The following is a 27181-nucleotide window of genomic DNA, read 5'->3' as shown; positions in this document are numbered from 1 at the left end:
CAAATCTTATCAAACTTCTTTAAACAGCCCGTTTTGATATAATGTCCGCTCATATGGTATGATTGAGTTTACCAATTCTATCCACGTCCCGAGAAAGGGGTGTACACTACCCATCCAACGCAATGCCAGCACCTTCCTAGCCAGAAAGAGTGTCTCACGTAGAAAAATTTTAACAGTATCCCCAGGCTTCATCATCTAGCACCCCAAATAAGCAAACTAAGGGATTGAGAGGAACAGGGGATTGTGCTAGAGAAGTCAACAACGACGTTATCTGGCTCCAGTAAGACTGAATAATGGGGCAACCCCATACCATGTGTATAAAGTTGGCTTCCAGCGAATAACATCTCAAACATTCCGATGTTTGAAACCGACACATCTTAAAGAGCCGCAATGGAGCTAAATATGACTGATGTATGAAATATAATTGGGTCATTCTATTATTGACTGATGGGGACACTCCAATCGGAGATTCAAGAATTTCCTCCCAATCCTCATCTTGAGCATCAGGAATGAGAGCTTCCCACCTTCCCTTAATTGACACAATAGCAGAATTGGTTCCCACTGATAACATGTATGTGTATAAAGCTGAGATGAGACCCTGGAGACCTTGTGATTTAAGAATTCCTACCAAAGGGAAAGATGAGAGTAGAAAGTTTAAGTTTGGGTCTGCCTTTCCCCCATATGAAAGACGTGGTCAAGGAATTTAGGAATCAACACCGAACTATGTTGGAGGGAGTAGTTGAGCTTAGGAAGTAAAACCATTTTAATTAAGTTTATATGGCCAGCTACAGATAGCGGAAGTTTACCCCACGAGGCAAATTTAATTTTGACTAAGTCCAGTGTTATGATCCGGTGGTAGGATCTCAAAACTGACCTGATACATATAACCAGAATGTTAGGACAAGTTCTGGGGATGTGAAAGCTATACTGACCGCAATCCTGATCCTATCCACACACACTAAAGGCAGCCATGGAGCGTTACCTAAAAACCTAGACGCCTCTTCACAGCCTGAGAAACTGACTGCCCCTAGAGAGAAAGCAAAGACCTCACTTGCCTCAGAGAAATAACCCCAAAGTTATAGACAGCCCCCCACAAATAACGGTGAGTTAAGGGGAAAATACAAACGTAGAAATGAAACAGGTTTAGCAAATGAGGCCCGCTAACACTAGATAGACAGAAAATAGATAGGAATCTGTGCGGTCAGTACAAAAACTATCAAAAATAAACCACGCAGAGAATACAAGAACCCCCCACCGACTCACGATGTGAGGGGCGCACTCTGCACCCCAGAACCAGCAAGCAAAAAAATCACATAAAAGCAAGCTGGACTGAACTCATCATATACAGAGAAACGTTTACAAGGAAATAATGAGCAAAATGAACAAACAAACCTAACTTCTCCAGCAGGAGACTGGTCGCAAGGAATATTCAGGAGAGCTCAGAATCGGGACTGAATACACCGACAGCAGGCGACGAATGAAGGTCCAGGTGAGTTAAATAGGCCCAGCATAGAAGGAAATGAAGCAGCTGAGCCCAGCCATATCGCTAAAGGCCACCAGAGGGAGCCCAAGAACAAACTCACACAGTACCACTCATGACCACAGGAGGGCACCCAAGAACGGAATTCACAACAGTCCAGTAGAGGAATAATATTGAGTTGTAAATCAAGCTCACTGTCTTTGGATATGTTAATACCTAGATATTTAAAATGAGACACCATAGGCAACGAAGACAAAGTATCAAGGTGAGTTGTGATGACCATTGTACAACTTTCAGCTTGAACCTTTTGAGGTAGTCTATTGTGAATTTTGACGTATGTTTAGGATCATTATCCATTTGTAGAAGCCATTCTATTTTCAACTTTGGCTTTTTTTTTACAGATGGTGTTATGTTTGCATCAGGGATTTGTTGAAATTTCATTGAATCCATTACCTCGGCCCGTGAAATGTTCCTGTGCCATTGGCTGCAACCAGAGGCGTAGCTAGGGTTTCAACTTAGGGGGGGCGAAACATCTGAGTGGGCCCCTAACCAGTTAACCCTGATTACAGTGACGGTTGCGCACTCTAGTTGTGAATATAGGGGAATCTCAGAATATGACCCTACTATTATTGAAACTAAATCTATATACAAAAACGAACATTGATTTTACCGCCATATTGTGACGATATGCAACTTTGATGGCCGCAATACTCTGAGTGCCCCTATAACAATACAGTAATGCTTAAGTGCCTACTTTACATTTAATAATGTCCCCTAAGTTCCCTCATGTACTGCTCCCTTATACACAGTATGATGGGCCCGCAGCTTCCTTATACATAGTATGATTGGCCCACAGCTCCCTTATACACAGTATGATGGGCCCACAGCTCCCTTATACACAGTATGATGGGCCCACAGCTCCCTTATACACAGTATGATGGGCCCGCAGCTCCCTTATACACAGTATGATGGGCCCACAGCTCCCTTATACATAGTATGATGGACTCACAGCACCCTTATACACAGTATGATGGGCCCGCAGCTCCCTTATACACAGTATGATGGGCCCGCAGCTCCCTTATACACAGTATGATGGGCCCGCAGCTCCCTTATACACAGTATGATGGGCCTGCAGCACCCTTATACACAGTATGATGGGCCCACAGCTCCCTTATACACAGTATGATGGACTCACAGCTCCCTTATACACAGTATGATGGGCCTGCAGCACCCTTATACACAGTATGATGGGCCCGCAGCTCCCTTATACACAGTATGATGGGCCTGCAGCACCCTTATACACAGTATGATGGGCCCACAGCTCCCTTATACACAGTATGATGGGCCCGCAGCTCCCTTATACACAGTATGATGGGCCCGCAGCTCCCTTATACACAGTATGATGGGCCCGCAGCTCCCTTATACACAGTATGATGGGCCTGCAGCACCCTTATACACAGTATGATGGGCCCGCAGCTCCCTTATACACAGTATGATGGGCCTGCAGCTCCCTTATACACAGTATGATGGGCTCGCAGCTCCCGTATACACAGTATGATGGGCCCGCAGCTCCCATATACATAGTATGATTGGCCTGCAGCTCCCTTATGCATCTTTGATGGCCGCAATACTCTGAGTGCCCCTATAATGCTACAGTAATGTTTAAGTGCCTGAAGACATTTATTCCAAGCCTTTATCAACTTTATAGTAATAAATTTGTTATTATTAAATTATTAAAGCACCACTCTAGCAGGTTTTTTTTCACCGCTGGAGTGGAGAGCGCAGCTTCTGACTGACCAGAAGTGAGAATCTATGTCACAAGCGCTCAACGTAAGACTATGAGGCTATGTGACCACGTTGCGGATTCGTGTGTGGATTTTTCCGCACCGTTTTTGCAAAATCCACAGGTAAAACGTGCTGCGTTTTACCTGTGGATTTAACGTGGATTTCCTGCGTTTTTTGTGAGGATTTCATCTGCGTTTTTACACCTGCAGATTCCTATACAGGAGCAGGTGTAAAACGCTGCGGAATCAGCAAAAAGAATTGACATGCTACGGAAAATACAACGCAGCGTTTCCACGTGGTATTTTCCACACCATGTGCACTGCGGATTTGGTTTTCCATAAGTTTACATGGTAATGTACACTGCATGGAAAACTGCTATGAATCTGCAGCGGCCAATCCGCAGCGTGTGCACACAGCCTGAGAGTGAGAGAGAGGCCAGAACGAGGTTCCCACAGACTCACATTGATTAGTGACCTCTGCGCTGCTCCAACACTGGAGCCTCGGACAGGACACAAACTGCAGGAGACGGAGCCGAGCGGAGACTAAAACAGATGAAAATGCCAGAAGGTCCCCCTCCCCTACTTCAGCCCCAATACCCCCATCAACTCACATCCACCCCCTCAGTGCCCTGACACCCCCATGGTCTCACATCCACCCCCTCAGTGCCCTGACACCCCCATGGTCTCACATCCACCCCCTCAGTGCCCTGACACCCCCATGGTCTCACATCCACCCCCTCAGTGCCCTGACACCCCCATGGTCTCACATCCACCCCCTCAGTGCCCTGACACCCCCATGGTCTCACATCCACCCCCTCAGTGCCCTGACACCCCCATGGTCTCACATCCACCCCCTCAGTGCCCTGACACCCCCATGGTCTCACATCCACCCCCTCAGTGCCCTGACACCCCCATGGTCTCACATCCACCCCCTCAGTGCCCTGACACCCCCATGGTCTCACATCCACCCCCTCAGTGCCCTGTCCCACTTCACCCACCTTCAGCCCCCACAACATCCCCATGGTCTCACATTTACCCCCCAGTGCCCTGTCTCCCCTCCCCCACTTCAGTACCCAATACCCCCATCATCTCACATTGACCCCCTCAGTGCTCTGTCTCCCCTCTCCCACAATACCCCATGGTCTCACATCCACCCCCTCAGTGCCCTGTCTCCCCTCCCCCACAATATCCCCATCATCTCACATTCACTCCTCAGTACCCTGTCCCCCTCACCCACTTTCAGCCCCCACAATACCCTAATGGTCTCACATTCACATCACAGTGACATACCTGAATTTAATAAACCTAAAATCTTCTATCCCCAGCACTTACTGATAAAGTTTGCAGGCAGCACCAGGAAGTGTCTAGGTGTCAGGTGAAATGTAAGGTGTGGGCACTAGGACCCAGCGTGCCTGAGCCAATCCCAGCGTGCACAGAGTGAAGAAAACTGCAGCCAGGAAAAGCTTCATGATCAGGTCAGATGGGAGAAACCATTCACTGCAGGGGGGAGACTGCAGCCGCCACTGTGCTAATAGCCAGCCTGCAGAGTCTCCGTCAGAGGGGAGCAGACATTATACTGCTCTGCTCCTATGCTGTGTTCTGCCTCATCACAGAAGTTGCAGTGCTGGCTCCCAGTGGGCCCCTTCATGTGACAGGGCCCGGGGCGATGGCCCCCTCTGCCCCCCCAGTAGCTACGCTACTGGCTGCAACACAACCCCAAATAATGATTGATCTACCTCCATGCTTAATGGTTGGTGAGATGTTCTTTTACTGAAATTCTGTGCCCTTTTTTCTCCACATATATCTTTGATCAATCTGGCTAAAAAGTTCTATTTTAAACTCATCAGGACTTGTTTCCAAAATGCATCAGGCTTGTTTAGATGTTCTTTTGCATATTACTGATGCTAATAGTATGATGAGGACGCAAGAGAGGTTTTCTTCTGATTTCTCTTCCATGAAAGCCATATTTGTGCAGGTGTTTCTGAACAGTGGAACAAGGTACCACAAATCCAGAGTCTGCTATCTTTCTGAAAGTCTTTTGCAGTCAAGCAGGGGTTCTGATTTGCCTTTCTAGGAATCCTACAAGCAGCTCTCAGTGAAGTTTTGCTTGATCTTCCAGACCTTATCTTGACCTCCACTGTTCTTGTCAACTGGCATTTCTTAATTACATTTCGAACTGAGTAAAAGGCAGCTTGACACCGCTTTGCTATCTTCTTATAGCCTTCTCATGCGTTGTGGGCCTCCACCATTTTTAGAGTCCTAAGCAGCTGCTTAGAAGAACCCATGACTGCAGTTTTTGGCACACGGTTAGAGGAGGCCTTGTTTTTATAAAGCTGGGAAGTTTGCATCACCTGGCCTTTCCTAACGATGATAGTGAACAAGCCATAACCCTAACGGGCTAATTAAGGTCTGAAACCTTGGTTATCTGGGCACACAAATCTTCAAAAGGTGCCCAAACTTTTACATGCCACTGTATATATAATTTCTCGTACAGATGGTACACCCCAAAGCCACTCTCAACCAAAAAAAAAAAAAAAAACTGCCAGGAATGTTTTGACGCAGCCTTACTATATATTGAGATTGTGGTATTTCTAAGGCTTGGGGCTTTACAGTGACTGAATCTTATAGATATAATGCCCACTAAATTACTCCAAAAGAGGAAATATTTGCAACTTTTTTCCCAGTAGAACATATTTGCAGTTACACTGCATCCACAACATAATATGCAATTTTTCAAAGAGGTTTCTCTTTACAGATGACCCTTTAAATCTGAAGTACACCAGAGCGTCTCCTCACAGAGTCGCCTCAAGTGTGAAAACTTCCCTTGATGACATTAATTTTCCTTAAAGGGGTTGTCACTGTTTGAGATGAAAGTCTGCAGTCACTATGTGATTACAGATTTCTGAATCCTTATTGCACGCTTTCAGGATTCTTCTGTGCAGGCAAGCATGAGCCAAGTAGATGCGCTTGTTCTTACTCAATTCACTTGTATTAAAATAAGGCCATGCACATCTAGTCGAAATGTGGCTGGATATATGCAGATTGCATGCTACATGACTGATTGCTCTTCCCGCCAGCACTAGAGAATACAGACCGCGTGCAATGGCGCTCTGTGAGTATTTAGAATTCTGCATTCCAAACCTGGACAAACCTTTCAGAGGTTTTTCCTTTGTTATGATAGTAATGATCAATCCCTGCCCTCAATATGGGTTTGGCACCCCTCACCAATCAGCTATTACCAGCTCTGGCTGTAAAAATGTGCCAGAGCAGAACACCACAGCTCTGACACTTTAATTTCCATTGATTAGATGTTCAACACCTACAGTAAGGGCAGCAGTATAGGAAACATTTAAGGCTACTTTCACACTGGCGTTAACTGCAAAACGTCGCAATGCGTCGTTTTGCCGAAAAAACGCATCCTGCAAAAGTGCTTGCAGGATGCGTTTTTTCTGCATTGACTAACATTAGCGACGCATTTGCGACGCATTGACACACGTCGCAACCGTCGTGCGGCGGTTGCGCCGTGTTGTGGCGGACCGTCGGGAGCAAAAAACGTTACATGTAACATTTTTTGCTCACGACAGTCTGCTTTTTCCGACCGCGCATGCACGGCCGGAACTCCGCCCCCACCCCCCCGCACCTCACAATGGGGCAGCGGATACGCTGGAAAAATGCATCCGCTGCCCCCGTTGTGCGGCGGAGACAATGCTAGCGTCGGGAACCTCGGCCCGACGCTAGTGTGAAAGTAGCCTAAGATGACATCCAGATATTGACCCCTTAATGACTGCCAATACGTTTTTTTACTGACCTGAGATATAAGAGAATAGCCTCCCCATACAGATGACAATCCAGCAACTGTTGGCTGTACACTATAGCTGACGACTTGCTGCATTAGCCGTGATCAGTGTTGGCACTGTCCATATATATTTAACCCCTTAGATGCTGCTGTCAATAGTGACAACATCATATAAATGTTTAACAGAGTGCGGGGGCTTCCTCTTTAACCTCATCGGCACTTGAGATTATGATTGTGTGGTCCTGATGGTTGTCATGGCAGTTCACAGCCAAATAACAGCCTTAGAGTCTGTCGGATAAAGCGACCTCCTGTTCAGATGTTAGCAACATTTAGGTGGTAAAAAACACACTCCATTCCTGTCATGTCACTTTGCATTAATTCCTGAAAATCACCTGAAGGGTTAATGAACTACCAGTTTTCAAAATCTCGAGGGGTGCGTTTTTTTTTAAATGGTATCACTTTTGGGGGGGTTGACAATATATAGGACTGCTAAAGTCACTTCAAACCTGGATAAGTCCCTAAAAAATAATTTTGTAAATTTCCTTGAAAAATTACTGCTACATTTTTAAACCTCCTAAAATGCTAACAAAATAAAAGAACATTTTACAAATAGTGCTCATGTAAATCAGACATAAGGGAAATGTTATTAATATTTTTCTGTGGCATTACTATCTGGATTTTCAAAGTTTGAAAATTGAAAATTTATTTTACATTTGTCAGACTTGATATTTGTACGAATAAACACAAAACAGATCGACCTAAATTTACCATTATAAAATATAATGTGCCACGAAAAAAAACTCTCAAAAACACTGGGATTTGTGGAAGCGTTCCAGAGTTATTACCACATAAATTGACATTGGTCAGATTTCAAAAATTTGGCTCGGTCACTAAGGGGTAAAAATCATTTTGATGCCACTCAGCCTTATTAGAAATCTATCCCCAATGAATTCACAATTATGGAAACTGGGTATAATATTTAATACATTGCCCAAAATGTTTAATAAAATCACAGTTCATAACATTTCAGAGACAGTTGATATAAAAATGTCCTCCTGAAAGTTACCTGTTATATGCCTTCCATAAATGCGACCAGTGTGAGGTGAAACAAACTGAGACAGGAGCTATGGATGATACAAGAAGAAGAGTAATCCACAAGGTTATTTTTGCCCAATTTTTATTTTGGTGCACATTTTATAGCACCAAAAAAAAAAAGCTAAATTAGTAAAATATACCGTATACACTCGAGTATAAGCCGACCCCCCTAATTTTGCCACAAAAAACTGGGAAAACTTAATGACTCGAGTATAAGCCTAGGGTGGAAAATGCAGCAGCCACCGGTAAATGTCAAAAATAAAAATAGGTACCAATAAGAGTAAAATTAATTGAGACATCATCAGTAGGTTGTGTTTTTGAATATCCATATTGAATCAAGAGCCCCATATAATGCTCCATACAGTTTACGATGGGCCCCATAAGATGCTCCATATTAAAATATACCCCATATAATGCTGCACAAAGGTTAATAATGGCCCCATAAGATGCTCCATAGACACATTTTCCCCATACAGTACTGCAGAAAGGTTAATAAGTAATGAGCGGTACCATGTGACCGCTCAACGCTGGAAGAAGCTGTCAGCGCCCGGAGACCGGACATGCAGGGAACTCGCCAGGAGCAGGTGAGTATGTCACAGCCGCAGCTCCCCCGCTGACCCCCCTAGGACAATGACTTGAGTATAAGCAGTAAAAAATGGGCTGAAAAATCTCAGCTTATACTCGAGTATATACAGTAGGTAACATTCTACATAAGTAGTTAAATTAGTAACATATAGTTAACCCTAGAACGCATACCTGGGGCCTTGCAGGCCTGCCAGGTTACTTGTTTTCTATTTTCTGTAAAAGTACTTTAGTTAGAATTTTGAAAATCTAGGTAATCGTCAGGTATATAGTTGTTAGTAATTTCCAGTTATTCATATATTTTTATGTTACAGACATTTCGGTAAAACAACCTTTTTTTGGGACTACCCCATATTCACGCACCTGGGGCCTTTTAGGCCTGTACTAGGTTTACGTGTGATACACAGATTTGCTTATCAAGGCAAATTACGGAGGCAATGATCCGATGTGGAATACGCTTTCTGGAACATCCAGAGCAAAGAGAAAAAAAAGAAAGCGCTGCAATATTTGTCCAGCAAAGAAGGAAAGAAAATCGGAGCGTTTCTGTTCTACTTGCGGACAAAATGTATGCAAGGAACATTCAGCCGAAAAAATAATATGCGAGAATTGTCGGGGGAATATGTAAAGCTACAAATAAATATTCCTGCACCAAGTTTGCTACAACCAAAAAATGTTTTCATAAAAAAATTGCATATAGAATGCCTATATTTGGCGTGCCCGTTTACTTAGTTTTTTGTTGTTTTATGCACATAATTATGTTTTGAAATATACACATCTTAGGCTGTGTTCCCAGTAGCGCTGGGGTTCGCCAGAAGGGGATCCATAATGGATCTGACCTCCTGGTAACTCCAGGATTCCGCCAGCCTTAGCTGGGGTCACCAGGAGGTCAGATCCATTGCGGATCCCCTCCTGGCGGACCCCAGCGCTAGTTGGAATGCATCCTTACCTTGCAATTGTAAAATACATTTTGAAAAGTATTTTTATTTGAGTTATTCCATGATAATTGTAAACAGGCCTAAAAGGCCCCAGGTGCGTGAATGTGTAGATTTCTATGGGTATGCGTTCTAGGGTTAACATTCTAGATAAGTAGTTAAAATAATGATTCCTAATCTATTAAAGACCTACTTGAATAGAAAAAAAAAAAGACATGCCCCTTGTAACTGACAAAACACAATGGCTTGCAAAAGTATTCACCTAGTTTGTTTTTGTTTTTTTTACCTAATTTGTTACATTACAACCTGTGTTTAAATATTATTGTAATCTTATTTGTGTGTGATTCATCAGCATTAAATAGTCTAAGGCTACTTTCTGTCACGGCCACTCCTTCCGCTCATTATTATCCGCTGCGGCGCGCTCCTCCTGCAGGCGCACGTCCTCTCCTTCATTCTTCTCCGCTCCCTGGCTCTCGTCGGGTGCGCGTGCGCACCGCCCACTCCAGCACTTCCTCTTTCTGATTTGCAGGCGCTCTGTATCTCCTCTCTGTGATCCTGGAGGACTGTCAACCGGAAGTCCTCCAGCACTCCATGTATATAAGGCGTTTCCTTCCTCTGCTCCTTGCCTGTCTGTCATTTGTGCTTCTGTGACTCAGGTCCACCTTTGTCTTTGTACTGCCTGTTTTGAGTCTCCACTCTGTCCAGCCAGTTCAGCTTCTCTGTCTCTCCCAGGCTTCCTTGTCTCCTCGTCCAGTCCTCCCAGTGTCCTCTCCGTACTCTGTTAGTAATGACGGTTGCTAGTCTGACGTTGCAATGTGTCGCTAATGCAAGCCTATGGAGAAAAAACGCATCCTGCGGGCAACTTTTCAGGATGCGTTTTTTCTCCAAAACGACGCATTGCGACGGACGGCAAGCGACGCTAGTGTGAAAGTAACCTAAGTTGGCAAAGTGAGAAAAATATAGGCATAAATTACATTTCTCCATCGCTTCATTGGGGGACACAGGAAACCATGGGGTGTATGCTGCTTCCACTAGGAGGCTGACACGATGTACAAAAAAAGTTACCTCCTCCGCAGTGTACACCCCACCGACTGGCACTAGGTTAATCAGTTTTAGCTTAGTGACAGTAGGGGGTGGACATGGGTCTTTTACTAGAACCATATCTACCTCAGTTTTTGTCATTTTCCAGTAACGTCTCTTTTTCAGATGAATCTTCTTACTTCTGGAGGGATACAGTATGAACAGTCACACTGTACTCCCAAGTAGAGACAGTGAGGTACTCCCACGTAGAGATTATGAGTACAGCATGAACTGCCACCTCGTATCCTCAGACGTCTATCCCTCAGGACCCCAACACCGAACACATTAAGAGTGTTTAGGTGATCCAAACATCGGTCATGGCCCCGTCTCGTGCCCACTCGCCCACCAGAGCATGTCGGTTTCACATCCCAAGATGCTCGGACATCTATGAACGGTCTCATGGATGGAGAGGTACATATTTTTCTTCTCTCCATCAGGTCTGTCCAGAGGCGACGAGGAGAAAACTCAGGTAAAGAAGAGGATAATGAATGAAGGCAAAGATGAAGATTTGAATGGATAGGCTCAGTTGGCGCAGCACATCAAGTGTCCCCTGATTCCCCCAACAGTGGAGCACCCTATTTCACTTTATAGGGCTACAGGTCCATAGCTGGTCACTTAATTCCCCACTGAATTGATGGTGCAGGCTACCTTACCAGTATATTTTTGGTCCTCCGCGCTGCCTCCCGTGCCTTGGCCACTGTTCTTAATCTAGGCCCCAACTTCTCCTAGCGTTTGGCTCCGCCCCTTCACAGTATCTTTGGGCACCGCTTCTTCCTGGCTTTAGCAGTTAGCTCCACCCCCTCCTCCCAACTCCATTGAAAGGGTTTTCTGATGCCTCTTTGTTCCGGCGGTTAGCTCTGCCCCTCTTTCCGGCCTCAGTAAGCGGGATTTTCAGTCTACGCCCCCTCCTCTCTCTCTGCAGTGCGGCATCTGCACACAGTTTTTTGACACTGCCGGCCCTACTCTTCCTCTCTGCGTCACAATTTTCTGACATCTGGACCCGTAAGGTGGCTCGTCTTTGCACGACCTGCATCTTTTCCTCCTGCAATCGTACTGCAGCCCTGCTTGTCTCCTGGACTACAGCCTGGTGGTAGTTTTTCAGGACCTGCATCTTACTGTGAGTATCTCTGCTCTGCAAACTGACACTCTCCTCAGCTCATATATTTCTGTCCCCTAACCTTCTGGCATTAGTGGGTTTGCTTCCTATCATGCCTAATCCTAAAGGAGTCATATTAGAAGAAAACAGCCGTACTCTAAATTTGAATTTTCAAATGTGTATCAAAAGCAAGCGTTTATTGAAGTCACCACAGTAAAACATAAGGGTGTTGAGATAACGTCTTCGACCCAATAGCGGGTCTTTTTCAAACCACACTTAAAGAAAAATAGTTTGAGAAAGAGAAAAAAAACGCAGTGCGGAATACTCAGATGTGGGCTACTGGAGAGAGCGATTGGTTTTGAAGACAAGAATCGGGAAAGGCACGGGAAGGGATTACGGTCCCTATAGAGACTGCAGGTCCAGACTGCCGAGTTCCCTGTGGTGCTGTTTCAGGGAACTCTGCAGTCTGGACCATTGGCCAGATTTTACATTTTCAAACTGGAAAAATGGCAACACCCCAGGTGTGGCTGTATAGTACCAGTTAGCCACATGGTGAGACTCGGAACGGAAGGAGGGCTGTGGAGTCGGTAAGCCAAACCTCCGACTCCACAGCCCTGCCTCACTACTGAGCATGCACATAAAGTGCAGCACAGATTAATCTCAACTAGAAGCCGAGATCCTTAGATCAGGAACAGAACAGACATTTATAGGACATTTCATAACTTTCCAAATTATTATGGAAACATTTACAGCACATCTTGCATTGCACTACTGTACCCAATGTGTTATATATTTTAGGAGTCCGACCATTTTATACTCTATTATAAAGACTGAGACTCCACAGCCCTTAACGGAAAGAACGCTATTTGCCTCCTGAGGCGCAGATTTTCCTAGAATAGTTTGCGGACTCCATATACAGAGCCCCTAAGTGCTAGAAGAGCAGAATCCCCCCTCACGTGACCCCATTTTGGAAATTATACCCCTGCCAAACACGTGGATGCTAAATATGGTATAGCCACACTGGGTCTTTTAAAGGGGGCATTTGTATTTGGGAGCACAGTATCTGCTGCGAATTTGTTTTGGGGGTCGAGGGCCTTTTCGCTTTGACAGAGCCTTTGTGCTACTAGTAATGTGGAAGCCCCTATATTTCCATTAACAGATGATGGACCAGAGTGGGGACTTGCTTTTTTCTGGACTGAGTTGAAGCTTTTATTGGGAACATTTTACATAATGTTTGGGATCACATTTATCCTGCGCTAAACGCTGAGCACTTGTATCGGGGTTTACATCTAAATATCCAAGGGACATGATTCAGATGAAACCCCCAAAAGGATCCATTCACTATAAGGCAGCAGAGTTACTCTGGGCTCTGTCTGACTTCTGTTCAACGGTGTCCTTTTCAGAACTGCACAAAACTGTGGTCGACCGCGCTTTTATGCACGCCTAAAGAGACTGACACCACCGGAGTATAGGCCAGACAACGTCCACAGTGCCACCATCTACCTTATTATAGGGACTCTTCCGCCGGGAGCTTCATTTGAGTCATGTATTTCAGAGATTTACACAGAAACCCCGATGTAAGCACTCAGCGTAGAGCGCAGAATAAATGTGCGCCGAGCCTTACTGCGATCTTTGGGAGGCAGAGTGAGAGAATCAACAGCAGGTGGAGAATTGGCTTTAAATTATATTTCTACGCTTGTTCATCGTGCAAAATAAGTTATTAGACAACTTTATTTTTTGGGTCAGTGCGATTACAGCAATACCAGATTTATATATTTTTTTTTTTGCGCTTGGCTACTGTCACACACCAAAAGACCCCTTTTTTGGCAAAAACTAGTTTTTGCATTGCCATATTTCTGCCAACAGAGTCATGTGAGGGCTTGTCTTTTGCGTGATGCGTTGAGGTTTATATTGGTACTATTTTCAGGCACATACATTTTTTTAATCGCTTTCCAATCCGATTTTTGGGGAGGCACAATCAACAAACACCAGCAATTCAGGATTTTTTTATGCCATTTACTGTGTGGTAAACTTGATAAGGCAACTCAATTCTTCAAGTCAGTACGATTCCAGCGATGCCACAAATATATACTTCTACACACCCCAGTATCACGCAGGTATACTTCTATGCCCTGGCAAGGGCAGAGTAAAGTAAAGCAGTGCCCACGTTATAGGGCTCTTTGACCTTTTCCGGGGCATGCGCACTGCAGTACTTTGCTTTGCCATGACCACGGCAGAGAAGTAGGCCAGTGTTTCAGCATGATGACGGGAAAACTATGGATGACCGCACCAAAACAGTGACGCCCATTGACCGGACCGCACCGTAGGCGAGTATTATAAAAGGTCTTTTTCTTGTCTTACAGGCTGGATAGGCAACTTATACACAGCATATTAGAATGCTGTATACCAGGAGTGAAATGCACTGGTCTTATCTCATATTACTCACCCTACCCGTGCACTCTGTTCTGCTAATGACCTGAGGTTAGCATCCTCAATATTTAGAACCTCCCACTCCCGTCTACAAGACTTTTTCACGTGCTGCGCCAATTTTTGGTAAGGCACTACCCAGGTGCATACAATTAATCCCAATCCTCACAGTTTTAAGTGTGCCCTAAAAACGCACTTGTTCAGACTGGCCTACCACCTCAACGCATTAACCTAATTATACTGGTGTTGCCCATTCAAAATTTTTACCATAACCAGGTTCCTTGCATCATGTTCTCACATGCTTTATGCATTTAATAGCACTCTGTGTCTGTACTGTTACATACTTAGGCTAATAACCGGTTCATGCAGCATTACATGAACACCCGATTCTTACACTTTGGCTGGTCCGAACAATGAAAGCAATTGTTACCATCCACCTTTTGTGTCTGTCCTTTTCCTCATAGATTGTAAGCTTGTGAGCAGGGCGCAGTGTAGTGAGAAAAAAATTCCAAACGCCAGAATGATGTTTTTTTGGTCACCGTGACATTGCATTAAAATGCAATAACGGGTGATCAAAAGTATTCTGCACCAAAATTACATAATTAAAAACGTCAGCTCAGCACGCAAAAAATAAGCCCTCACCTGACCCCAGATCACGAAAAGTGGTGACACTACGGGTATCGGAAAATTGCCCCATTTTAGCAAACTTTGTAATTTTTTATCACCACTTAGATAAAAATTAACCTAGACATGTTTGGTGTCTATGAACTCGTAATGACCTAGAGAATCATAATGGCTGGTCAGTTATAGCATTAAGTGAACCTAGCAAAAAAGAAAAAAAAAACAAACAAGTGTGGGATTGCACTTTTTTGCAATTTCACCGCACTTGGAATTTTTTCCCGTTTTCAACTACACGACATGGTAAAACGAATGATGTTGTTCGAAAGTACAACTTGTCCTGCAAAAAATAAGCCCTCACATGGCCATATTGACGGAAAAATAATAAAAAAATATATGGCTCTGGGAAGGAGGGGAGCGAAAAATGAAAATGCAAAATCGAAAAAAGCTCTGGTCATTAAGGGGTTAAGGATAGTACCCCTAAAGATACCCATATAACTTTTCTGCCAGTTTTCATGTATTATGCCTTTCTGCTTCATTACTTATTACAAGATTCCAGCTCTGCTGTCACAGCCATCACTTCCTCTTCAGAATCCTCTGCTCCCTTCTGACTACATTTCCCCAATACCCCTTGTACTGGGCTGCAAGCCAGCAGTGAGCACACAGTCTATAAACCACCTAAGCTCATCCCCCAGCGCCACACACAGCCTCAGCACGAGCTCCTGTAATGAACACTGAAATAGAAATCATGTGCTAAGCACCAGATCCGCAGCCCTGGTACTAAAGATTATTCCCTTACTCCCTCTCATTGACTTATAGATGGATGAGGAGAAAAATATGAATAGATTCCTAGTATAAGGGGAATACAGCGGGGTTATATATACACATTACACAATGTGTATGCAGTGTGTGTACACACGCACACATACACCCCTTGTTGAATACATATATAAGAAAGATCCTGGTCTGCAGCTACATGCATAAGAGCGGCGTGAGCTCTGCGGAATGAGGCCCCACCCACGAGCATAATAAGCTCCACCCACCCATCAGATTCCAGAGCCAGGAACTCAGAAAGATTTTGAGATGACATTACAGGAAGTCAGCCAGAGATCAGGCACCAGAAGAGCAGCTCAGGTCACAGACTTATTTAACAAAGCAAGATATTTATTGAAATGCTTACTTATCTATGGCAGTTAGTTCACATGAAAGGAACAAGTAAAGTAGAGGCCAACCTTTAAGCTTGTAGACACATACCTGGGTATTCTTGTAATCTACTGAGATGCCACACAAGATACACCTCTTTGGAGGCTCTTTAAAAGGATTTTCCATTTTCTGTGGCTGTAATGAATAAAAAGTGACAAACACCAGTTATTTTTTAAATCCAATATGCAAGAAATAACTACTGAAAATTGTGTAGTAAATTAAAGCCAAATATTGCATTCAGATTCCTCTATACAAGCAAAAACATGAAGTCACGCAGGAATCGATCAAACTACCGTAAGTTAAAGTTCTCCCCAAGTTTCCCCCTTGCACTGCCCCCATACAGCAGCTAGGTGCCTCCATCATCCAGCAGATATTTCAGTCACACCTATGGCAAAGACCTCATGCAGATGTCCATTGGAGTACGCCTTAATAAATTTGCCCCACTTTTCCCTTTTTGACAAATTTCTGGCATAAATGATAGGATACCTGTCAGACTGTTTGGCTTTGCCCCTCCACCAAAAAAACCCTGCCCAGTGTTCTTGCTGATTTTCAATAGATGTGAGATAAGTAAAAAAGAAAAATCAAAATAGAGAGCACAAATCCTACTACTAGTAGTAATACAGCAAGTGTGGCATTGTCATAGGAGGCCATCTTTGCCACAAACTAGCCACATTACTACCAATACAGAGGGATAGGGATACAGAAATAGGTAGGATTCCTTTATACTAGAGTTGTCTTTGGGATTAGAAAAGAACTAAAAAAAATATAATGCCACTAGGCGGTGTGTGTGTTGCCATATTGTCTGTGTCAGCCACAAGTCCAGGCTTGAGCCTCTCACCACTGTCTGGATGGTGTCCCCATAGAGAGTAAGGGAAGAAAACACTGCAAAGTCATCTTTGTTTTCTTTTTGTGGCAGCTCTCTTTACAGGAACCAGTCTTGTGCAATTTCCTATACAATAAAACAAATGGTACACGGACACAAGCCTGCCAGATGGGAGGTCTAAAGAACACACTTTTGGTCTCGATCTAGCGAATGGCGAGCCATGGGAACGGCCCTGATGTATACTGTAGGCTCAGTACACAGTCGCCTGAAATAACAGCATCATAAGTACTACAAGCAAAATGCCACGGGGTTGTAAAAATTGCTACAAAATATGTGAATTTCCTGCCTGATGAGCACATCATTTCTGTCTCACAGGGCTAAGAAAGTAACCAACAATCATGCAGACGGGGGATGACAGCAACAATTCGGTCTTAGGCTCCGCCATTAGAAAAAAAACAAAAAACACATTAATTAAACTACAATTCCACAGTACAAAAGTTTTATCTTTACCATATCTTCAAGTGCTGCTCGGTTACTGTCTGGGGTTACTAGGAAAAGAAATACATCAATCAATAAATGTCTGGTATTAGCAATGTTCTTAAGTCCAACTGACCGACTGCATCTAGATCAGGATAGTTTTTTTTTTTTTGCATTCATTAATTTCATGGTCCATCATATCTTTTCATAGATTGGCGTTCCTGTCTTTGATACACAGTTCCAAAACCTCTCCTTCCCTTCAAATAGCCATTAAAAGTTAAATGATAAAATTATGGTTAATCGTGGCCGCCACTTGAGGAGGCGAATAGATCAAATAATCATAGAATGTTAGAGTTGGATGCAGGATTCACTAAGCCATCTCAGACAAATGTCTGTCCAGTCTTTGTGTGAAGACCTCCATTGAAGGAGAACTCATCACCTCTGGCGGCAGCCTGTTCCACTCATTGATCACCCTCACTGACAAAAAGCTTTTGCTAATATCCAATTTGTATCTTCTCCCTTTCAGTTTATTCCATTGCTTCTCGTGTTTCCATGTGCAAATGAGAATAAGGATGATCCCTCTACACTGTGACAGCCCTTCAGATAATATTTGTAGGCGGCTAATTAGTCTCCTCTTAGCTTTCTTTTTTTGCAAGCTAAACATTCACAGATCCTTTAACCGTTCCTCGTTGGATATACAAGTGCTTCTCACAAAATTAGAATATCATCAAAAAAGGAGATTTTTGTTTACTTACCGTAAAATCTTTTTCTCCGAGCCAATCATTGGGGGACACAGACCGTGGGTGTTATGCTGCTTGCCACTAGGAGGACACTAAGTGATACAAAGAAAGTTAGCTCCTCCCCTGCAGTATACACCCTCCTGCTGGCCCTCAGCTAACCAGTTCGGTGCAAAAAGCAGTAGGAGATCAGTAACAAAATATTAGCTTACAGCATGTCATATTATATATGAGAGTATAGCATATCGGATTGTAAAAATAAGCATAAGCCAATACTAGGGTGGGAGCTGTGTCCCCCAATGATTGGCTCGGAGAAAAAGATTTTACGGTAAGTAAACAAAAATCTCCTTTTCTCCTACGCCTCATTGGGGGACACAGACCGTGGGACGTACCAAAGCAGTCCCTGGGTGGGGACAACATCAGATCAGGCTCTGTGTAACTGCTACTTACAAGTGCGCCACCGTGGCCTGCAGAGTCCGCCTGCCCAGAGTCACATCTGTGGAAGTCTGGGAATTATAATGCTTCAAGAATGCATGCGGACTGGACGAATCCGCAAACGTGCAGGCGTGTCTTGTTGACGCCTGGTGCCTGGAACCCACGATAGATGGGGAGATAGGCTGTCATCTAACACGGAAGGACTACTGGATGGTGAAAGAATACACCAGGCTAAATGGCCGATGGAGACGGCCAAACCCTTCCTGTAAAAGTCAGGAAGCCTTCCTCTTACCGGTAGGAAACCCAAGATACAGTGTCCAACCTTCGGAAGGACGCCGTCCTCAAGACATACCTACTCAGAGCACTTGCTCTGTCTGGAATAAGGGGACCTCATTCCATTTTGTGGAGTGGTGCCAAAAGAGATGAGGGAGGAACTATGCCCTCATGACAGTAGTAATACAATACCACCTTGGTAACTAGGGACAGGGAAGGCTTGGGGACAACCTTGCCTTGAAGGAAATAAGAGAAAAAAGTCTGAAAAGACCCGTTAGCACCGAAGACTCGTCAGGATGAGGATATAGCCGAGAGGAAAGGGGGCAACCTTCCCTAATAGAATAGATCCCAATGATCTAACGGTATGCAATAGGGAAGAATTACATGTGAAAAACATCCTGCGAGGTGGTCCCTACTTGCAGTTTTGTTGCAGAAATACAGAAAGCTACCAGCTCCGCAAGCGAACTGACGTGGTCAGTACGGATTTCCGAGGATCACTGGGGCCCTTTCTGCTTCTGAAAAGCTTTCGGAAGTGGAAACTGGTACCACGGAATAACCGGAGCATGCAGTGCGAAGGCTCCTGGATCTCGAGGCCGAACAACCAACTCCAGTACCCCGGCGATCAGTCAGGACGCCATCCGAGCTACAACTGTAGAGCTCCAGTGAAGGCGGGTCTGATGGAATACTTCCGGTGAAGTTCCCACTCACTTGAGGTGAAACCCTGACGGCTAAATATGTTCGCAGCCCAGAGTTCTACTTCTGGGATATGAACTGCCAAGATCACCGAGTGATAGATCTCGGCCCATGTGAGGTACTTTGGCCATGGTGCTTGAACGTGGGTACTCGCTAGATGATTGACGTATGACACAGCCGTGGCGTTGTCCAATTGAATTCGGATGGGTTGACCCGCCATAAGGAGTGGACCTACTATAGGACTACCCTTGAGATCTCCAGAGCAATGATCGGGAGAAGAGGACTGGCATTGGAAGTTACTAGTAACCATGGAACCGGGAGAAAAAACTCCGGATGAAGAAGGAGCTCAGAGACTATCGTCTGAAAGGCTGCTTGACTTGCTGAAAACTAACGGAGCAAAGGAAACTGTTTCCATTGTCGTCTCCGTTTTTTTTTTTTGGAACCTTCCCAGCAAATCGAATGAAATGAGGGGATGAGTGAGCAAGAGCGCGAGCTCCCTGTTGAAAAAAACATGACCTTGTCTGGAGGGAGATTTACCACCCTTCTGGAAGAATACTGGATCATCCTCAAAAAGGATATCTGCTGGGCTGGAAATGAGGAGTTGTCTAAGTCTAGCCACCAGCCCAGGTGAGAGGGTATCGCAAGTGATATAGACGACTTAGCGTAGTCCTGCAAGGGTGGGTAAACAGTCGGTCAAACAGGATAGGACGACCACGCCTCTAGGTGCAAGATGACAGTCACCATGACCCTTGCGAACACCCTGGATGCGGTAGCAAGGCCGAAGAACAAGGTCGTGACTTAAATGCTGTTCACGAATGGAAAAGCAAAGGAATTTTTGAAGAGGTTAGGCATCCCGAATGTCGATGGATGCCCGAAACTGCACCTTTTTTGTTGAAGTAATGGCTGAGCGGATGAGACTCCATTCGAGGAAGAAGAAGAACCTTGTGAAAAGATTGTTAGAAGTTTGAGGTCCGGAATCGGTCCTACTTATCGTTCCACCTTTTAGTAACCAAGATCCCTTAGATCTAGACTGTCCTGGACAACCCTTTCACTGTTGGTCGGGGCTGCGGAAACGTACGATTGTTCGTTAGTCCCCCGCTCAAAAATATGATTGACCAGCTGAACTGTCTTCAGGAAAGGGATACTGGTGTGAATCAAAGTAGTTAAGGGCTTCAAGCAGGAGACCGTTGCTCTAGCATCCATGCGGCGGATAGGGAGGTTAAAGGGCTGGACCCGTAGCTGCCAAACGGAACAAACCAGATGTGCTATTTGACAGATCGTGGCATTTTTAATTGAGGACATATCGGGCAGGGATACTGGTAGGTAAACCACAGGAGATTGTACCCGGTTAATCTGCCGAGTGGCAGAATGCGCCGCTGCTTCCAGCAGGTCATTGCAGAGTTAAAAATTAGGAGCCTCGATCCACCATCCTCTTAACAAGGAAGTGGAGAGGGAAATTCACCTACTTGCATCTTCTGTTAAATAGTGGTGATGCAGAGGGGGGTGCTCAGACACCCGAAAAAAAAAGGATGCCTCTGTACATCCACAGAGTGCAGGTCTCCGGGTGGACAGGACAGGCTGCCTGGCGTTAGGCCTGGACCTTCGAGTGCCCGTCTGTTGATGGTGTGGGGAGACCGGCGCCCTTTAAAGTGCCTGTCGCCCTTAAAAATCAGACCAGGCATAGCGTCCCGCGTAGAGGCTTCTGTCCAGTGAATCGCATATCCGGACTGGATGGCAAAAGCTCTACGAGGGAGTTTAGGCTGAGGGAACTAGTTACACTGGGATAAACTGGGATCGGCGGCAGAGGGCTCCTCATTTATGACCAGTTTCGGATTGGTCATGGTGCCCTCAAGACCAGGGAATACTGGTCGTGTGCCGTTAAGACCAGGGAAAACTGGTCGTGTGCCTTTAAGACCAGGGAATACTGGTCGTGTGCCTTTAAGACCAGGGAATACTGGTCGAGTGCCTTTAAGACCAGGGAATACTGGTCGTGTGCCTTTAAGACCAGGGATTACTGGTCGTGTGGCTTTAAGACCAGAGAATGCTGGTCGTGTGCCTTTAAGACCAGGGAATACTGGTCGTGCGCCATTAAGACCAGGGAATACTGGTCGTGCGCCATTAAGACCAGGGAAAACTGGACGTGTGCCTTTAAGACCCGGGAATTCTGGTCACGCGCCCTTAAGACCAGGGAATACTGGTCACGCGCCTTTAAGACCAGGGAATACTGGTCACGTGCCTTTAAGACCAGGGAATACTGGTCACGTGTCCTTAAGACCAGGGAATACTGGTCACGTGCCTTTAAGACCAGGGAATACTGGTCACGTGCCTTTAAGACCAGGGAATACTGGTCACGTGCCTTTAAGACCAGAGAATGCTGGTCGTGTGACTTTAAGACCGGGAATACTGGTCATGCGGGTTTAGGTAAAATCTCGCAGCGAGCGAGAAGCGCCAATTTAGGGGGCGGAGCTACAGGCACGACGTGGGCGGAGCCTCGAGACTTCCATGAATAGGCCCCAGCCGGGGCGTAAATTTCTGCAGCCGGCGTCAGCGTAAGAGTTAGGGGTGGTCACCCGTTGCTCGAGAAAATTGAGCGCTTCCGCGTCAGGCGCTAAGCGCCAGGAAAAAAGGCTAAGGCTACTTTCACACTAGCGTTAACTGCAATACGTCGCAAATGCGTCGTTTTTGCGAAACGCCGCATCCAGCAAAAGTTTTTGCTGGATACGTTTTTTCGCCATAGACTTACATTAGCGACGCATTTGCGACGCATTTGCGACGCATTTCCAAACGGTGAAACCGTTTTGCGACGCTTGGGCGTATGGTAGCGGACCGTCGGGAGAAAAAAACGTTACATGTAACGTTTTTTGCTCCCGACGGTCCGCTTTTTCCGACCGCGCATGCGCAGTCGGAACTCCGCCCCCACCTCCCCGCACTTCCCCGCACCTCACAATGGGGCAGCGGATGCGTGGGAAATATGCACCCGCTGCCCCCGTTGTGCGGCGGGGACAACGCTAGCGTCGGGGACCTCGGCCCGACGCACGGCGACGGGCCGAGCCCGACGCTAGTGTGAAACTAGCCTAAGCCGCCTTGAGGCGACACAGTGCGCTTCTGGAGGTGCGGACTACACATCGGCCGAAGCTGTGAGGTGGCGCGGCCGCAAAGCGATCCGGAGCGCAGGAGGGGAACTCCTGATGTACTCACAGTCCGGTAATGCAGGTCCCCCTGTCCCTGCGCGCTCCATCCTCATCCTCTTCTGCAATCCCTTTGGGCTCTGCCGCAAGTATGCAACGCCATGTGATGTGGGCCTTGTATGTCGGGCCACCGGAGAGGAACATTAGAGCAGGCTCTATGTGCTCGCCGTCTTGCAGGGGGAAGGGAAATCGGGACCAAAGATGGAAACCCGTTGCCCGAGTAAAATTTGGCGTGCTCCCGCGTCGCAGGAGAGGGACGGGGAGGTATACTCGCCGTGCTCGCCTGTTGCTGGTTCGGGGGAGAGCGGGTCCCATAAAAAAGGATCCGTCGCCCCCTTCACTCCGTTGAATAAAAAATAAAAATTTACAGAAAAATAAAAATTAAAATAAGAAAGTTGGGGTCTGAAAACAGACCCAAGTGCCTCCTACAGACACTAAGCAAGAACTGGTTAGCTGAGGGCCAGCAGGAGGGTGTATACTGCAGGGGAGGAGCTAACTTTCTTTGTATCACTTAGTGTCCTCCTAGTGGCAAGCAGCATAACACCCACGGTCTGTGTCCCCCAATGAGGCGTAGGAGAAAGTTAATTTATCTCAGTTCTTCAATACAAAAAGTGAAACTCATATATTACATAGAGTCATTACACAGTGATCTATTTCAAGTGTTTATTTCTGTTAATTTTGATGATTACGGATTACAGCCAATGAAAACCCAAAAGTCATTATCTCAGTAAATTACAATACTTTATAACACTAGCTTGGAAAATGATTTTTAAAGCCGAAATGTTGGCCTACTGAAATGTACGTTCAGTAAATGCCCTCAATACTTGGTCGGGGCTCCTTTTGCATCAATTACTGTATCAATGTGGCGTGTGGCATGGAGGCAATCAGCCTATGACACTGCTGAGGTGTTATGGAAGCCCAGGTTGTTTTGATTGCAGCCTTCAGCTCATCTGCATTGTTGGGTCTGGTGTCTCATCTTCCTCTTGACAATACACCATAGATTCTCTATGGGGTAAAGGTCAGGCGAGTTTGCTGGCCAATCAAGCACAGTGATACAGTCGTATTTAAACCAGGTATTGGTACTTTTGGCAGTGTGGACAGGTGCCAAGTCCTGCTGGAGAATGAAATTTCTATCTCCTAAAAGCTTGTCGGCAGACGGAAGCATGAAGTGCGCTAAAATTTCCTGGTAGACGGCTGCGCTGACTTTGGTCTTGAGAAAACACAGTGGACCTACACCAGCAGATAACATGACTCCCCAAACCATCACTGATTGTGGAAACTTCACACTAGACCTCCAGCAGCTTGGATTGTGGCCTCTCCACTCTTCCTCCAGACTCTGGGACCTTGATTTCCAAATGAAATGCAAAAAAACCCACCACGGACCACTGAGTAACAGTCCACTTCTTTTTCTCATTAGCCCAGGTAAGACACTTCTGGCGTTGTCTATTGGTCATGAGTGGCTTGACACAAGGAATGCGACACTTGTAGCCCATGTCATGGATACATCTGTGTGTGGTGGCTCTTTAAGCAATGACTAGCAGCAGTCCACACTTTGTGAAACTCAACTGAAAAAACAAATTTTTGAATGGCCTTTTTTTAATAATCCTTTCAAGGCTGCGGTTATCCCGGTTGCTTGCGCACCTTTTTCTACCACACTTTTTCCTTCCACTCAACTTTCCATTAATATGCTTGGATACAGCACTGTGTGAACAACCAGCTTCTTTAGCAATGACCTTTTGTGGCTTACCCTCCTTGTGGAGTGTGTCAGTGACTGCCTTCTGGACACCTGTCAAGTCAGCAGCCTTCCCCATGATTGTGGAGACTACTGAAACAGACTAAGGAACCTTTTTTAATGGTTAGGAAGCCTTTGCAGATGTTTTTTGTTAGTTTTTCTTATTTACTGAGATAATGATTTTTGGATTTTCATTGGCTGTCAGCCATAATCATCAACATTAACAGAAATAAACACTTGAAATAGATCAGTTTGTAATGACTCTATATAATATATGAGTTTCACTTTTTGTATTGAAGAACAGAAATAAATTAAGTTTTTGATGATATTCAAATTTTGTGAGAAGCACCTGTACTCTGCCGTCTGCTCACCATTCTGGTCGCTCTTCTCTGAACTTGCTCCAGTTTTTTAATGTCTTTTTTAAAATGTGGTGCCCAGAAAGGGATACAGTATTCCAGATATGGCCTGAACAAGGAGGAGTAGAGAGGGATAATTACATCATGTGATCTATACTGTAGGCTTATCTTAATACAAGGATGCACAACGCCAGTCCTCAAGGACCACCAACAGTGTATGTTTTCAGGATTTCCTTAAGTGTTGCACAGGTGATAATTTGCACTTTGTTTGTGCAATGCTAAGGAAATCCTGAAAACATGCACTGTTGGTGGTTCTAAAGGCCTATAGTTGGGCATCCCTATTGTAATACATCCTAGAACTGTGTTTGCCTTTTTTGCTGCTGCATCACAGCACAAGTCTTTTTCACACGTGCTGTTGCTTAGTTCTATTCCTCCTATTGTTTAGATTTAATTTTTGTTTTTCTAGCCCAGATGTAGAATCTTGCATTTCTCCCTGACAAATACCATTCTATTAGTTGCTGCCCATTGTTCAAGCTTATCTAGATCCTAGTCTTCTCTAGTGTTAGCTATCCATCCTACCTTCGCATCGTCTTTACATTTGATTAATTTACCTTCAGTTCCTTTACTTAGATCATTGTTCAAATAACAAATGTTATGGCCATGTTTGAACTGAAAATATTTGGGGAAAATATGCAACAATTTCCCATCAGAACTGACATAATGCAGATTTTATAAACCCTGCACCACAAATCAATTTCTCAGAAGAAAATAACTGTGGTCTGTGGATGAGATTTGTTGACGCCTCATCCATTTCGCTGCTATAGTAATATACTGCTGTGGTTCCCCCCTTTCCTCCCCAGACGTAAAATTTGTGAACATGGATATGTGGACATACCCTAAGGCCTCATTCAGACATCGCTGTATTTTTAATAGTAAGTAAAAACACTTGGACCGTTGTTCATCAGTATTGGTCACTTTTTTGAGTTTCATCAGCGATTTCTATTTTGTATGAAAAAAATAAATACATTGCAAAGCTTCTCCCATAACCTGCAGTGCTAATGATGGATTATACACTCATACAATCCGTGTGCTGTCCACCATCTTTATGGACCCGTAGGGGTCATTTTGACGCATGATGTAAACCAGACAACTCTCAGTTATGTTTTGGAAAACACACAAAAAAACATGGAAACGTGAACAGACCTCTAGATTATAATGGACACATGTTGTCTGAAACATGTAAATAGAATACTGATGGGAAAACAGGAGTCTGAGTGAGGCCTAACAGTCACAGATCAGAAAATCACACATGTGCGATAGAGATCTTCTTGGAGGCCAAGTAATGGGCTACCCCAGACTATTACGGCAGGGAATACTGGTGCCAATCAATTGGGAGGACCCGGTCCAGTGGCCACATCAATGGTAGCCCCGAGAACCAGGGCTGTGGAGTCGGTAAGCCAAACCTCCACCTGCTCAATTACCCTGACTCCGACTCCCCAGCACTGGTCACTACTGAGCATGTGCATAAAGTGCAGCACAGATTCATCTCAGCTAAAAGCCCTGAACCTTAGATCAGGAACAGGACAGACATTTCTAGGACATTTCATTCATAACGTTCCAAATTCTTATGAAAACACAGCACGTCCTGCATTAGATATTCGAGGAGTCAGTCCATTTTATACCGCCTCCTACCTCCCGGGAGCCATGGCCCTTTTTATGAGCAGAACTGGCGAGTTGTACGTTACGCCTCAACAATGATGTGACGGGCTGGCTACCCATCAAGGCGCTGTGAGCGCAGGGACGTGGCCCTCAGGTCTCCTCTACCGCAGCCACAGAATATGGCCGTGGCTGATGGACCAGACCCTGCCAGTCACTATTCCACGGGAGTCCATGACTGAAAATCCCCCCCATCATAGCCCTATGTAGACTGTCACTGCCATGTCCCCAGTGCATGCTGGGAGGTGTCCTGCCAGTGCCCCCCCGGTCTGCGGCTCCTTACCTGTGCTGTGCCCGGAGGAGGAGGTGCACAGTGCTGGCAGCCAATGTTGCCTCAGCGCAGCGCCCCGCCATGCCCTGACCACCAGCATCCTACCCCACACTGTATCCTGGGTTGTGGCTAAATCCAAGTCGGCTAAAGGACCTGGTCCCTCTGCCGACTGGGAAATAGCCTGCTCTGTGTGAGAAAGCTAAATCCCAGTCGGCTAAAGGACCAGGTCCTTCTGTGCACTGGGATTTAGCTTTCTCACACAGAGTCGGCTATTTCCAAGTCGGCAGAGGGACCAGGTCCTTTAGCCGACTTGGATTTAGCCTGCTCTATATAAGAATGCTAAATCCCAGTAGATAGAAGGACCCTTATTGTATATAGATATATATG

The 27181-nt window shown here is 45.3% G+C and overlaps 1 protein-coding gene across 1 annotated transcript in view; it reads right to left on the bottom strand.

The window, feature by feature from the left end:
- The window catches only part of LOC143786730 (small ribosomal subunit protein bS18m-like), a 29142-nt gene extending 2233 nt beyond the window's left edge, over window positions 1-26909 (bottom strand). Inside the window, exons 1-4 of the mRNA XM_077275792.1 lie at window positions 26807-26909; window positions 17427-17464; window positions 16145-16228; window positions 8127-8184 (exon numbers count right to left, since the gene is read on the bottom strand). Of these exons, the coding sequence (XP_077131907.1) occupies window positions 8127-8184; window positions 16145-16228; window positions 17427-17464; window positions 26807-26894 (268 nt within the window). The 5' untranslated portion in view covers window positions 26895-26909. The remainder of the gene's footprint in view (window positions 1-8126; window positions 8185-16144; window positions 16229-17426; window positions 17465-26806) is intronic.
- Window positions 26910-27181: the final 272 nt, after the last annotated feature.

This window comes from Ranitomeya variabilis, chromosome 1 (genome assembly GCF_051348905.1).
Source record: "Ranitomeya variabilis isolate aRanVar5 chromosome 1, aRanVar5.hap1, whole genome shotgun sequence".
In the NCBI taxonomy this organism is placed as follows: Eukaryota; Metazoa; Chordata; class Amphibia; order Anura; family Dendrobatidae; genus Ranitomeya; species Ranitomeya variabilis.
The sequence above is the reverse complement of the archived record's forward strand: the minus strand, read 5'-3'. Positions and strand labels throughout refer to the sequence as shown.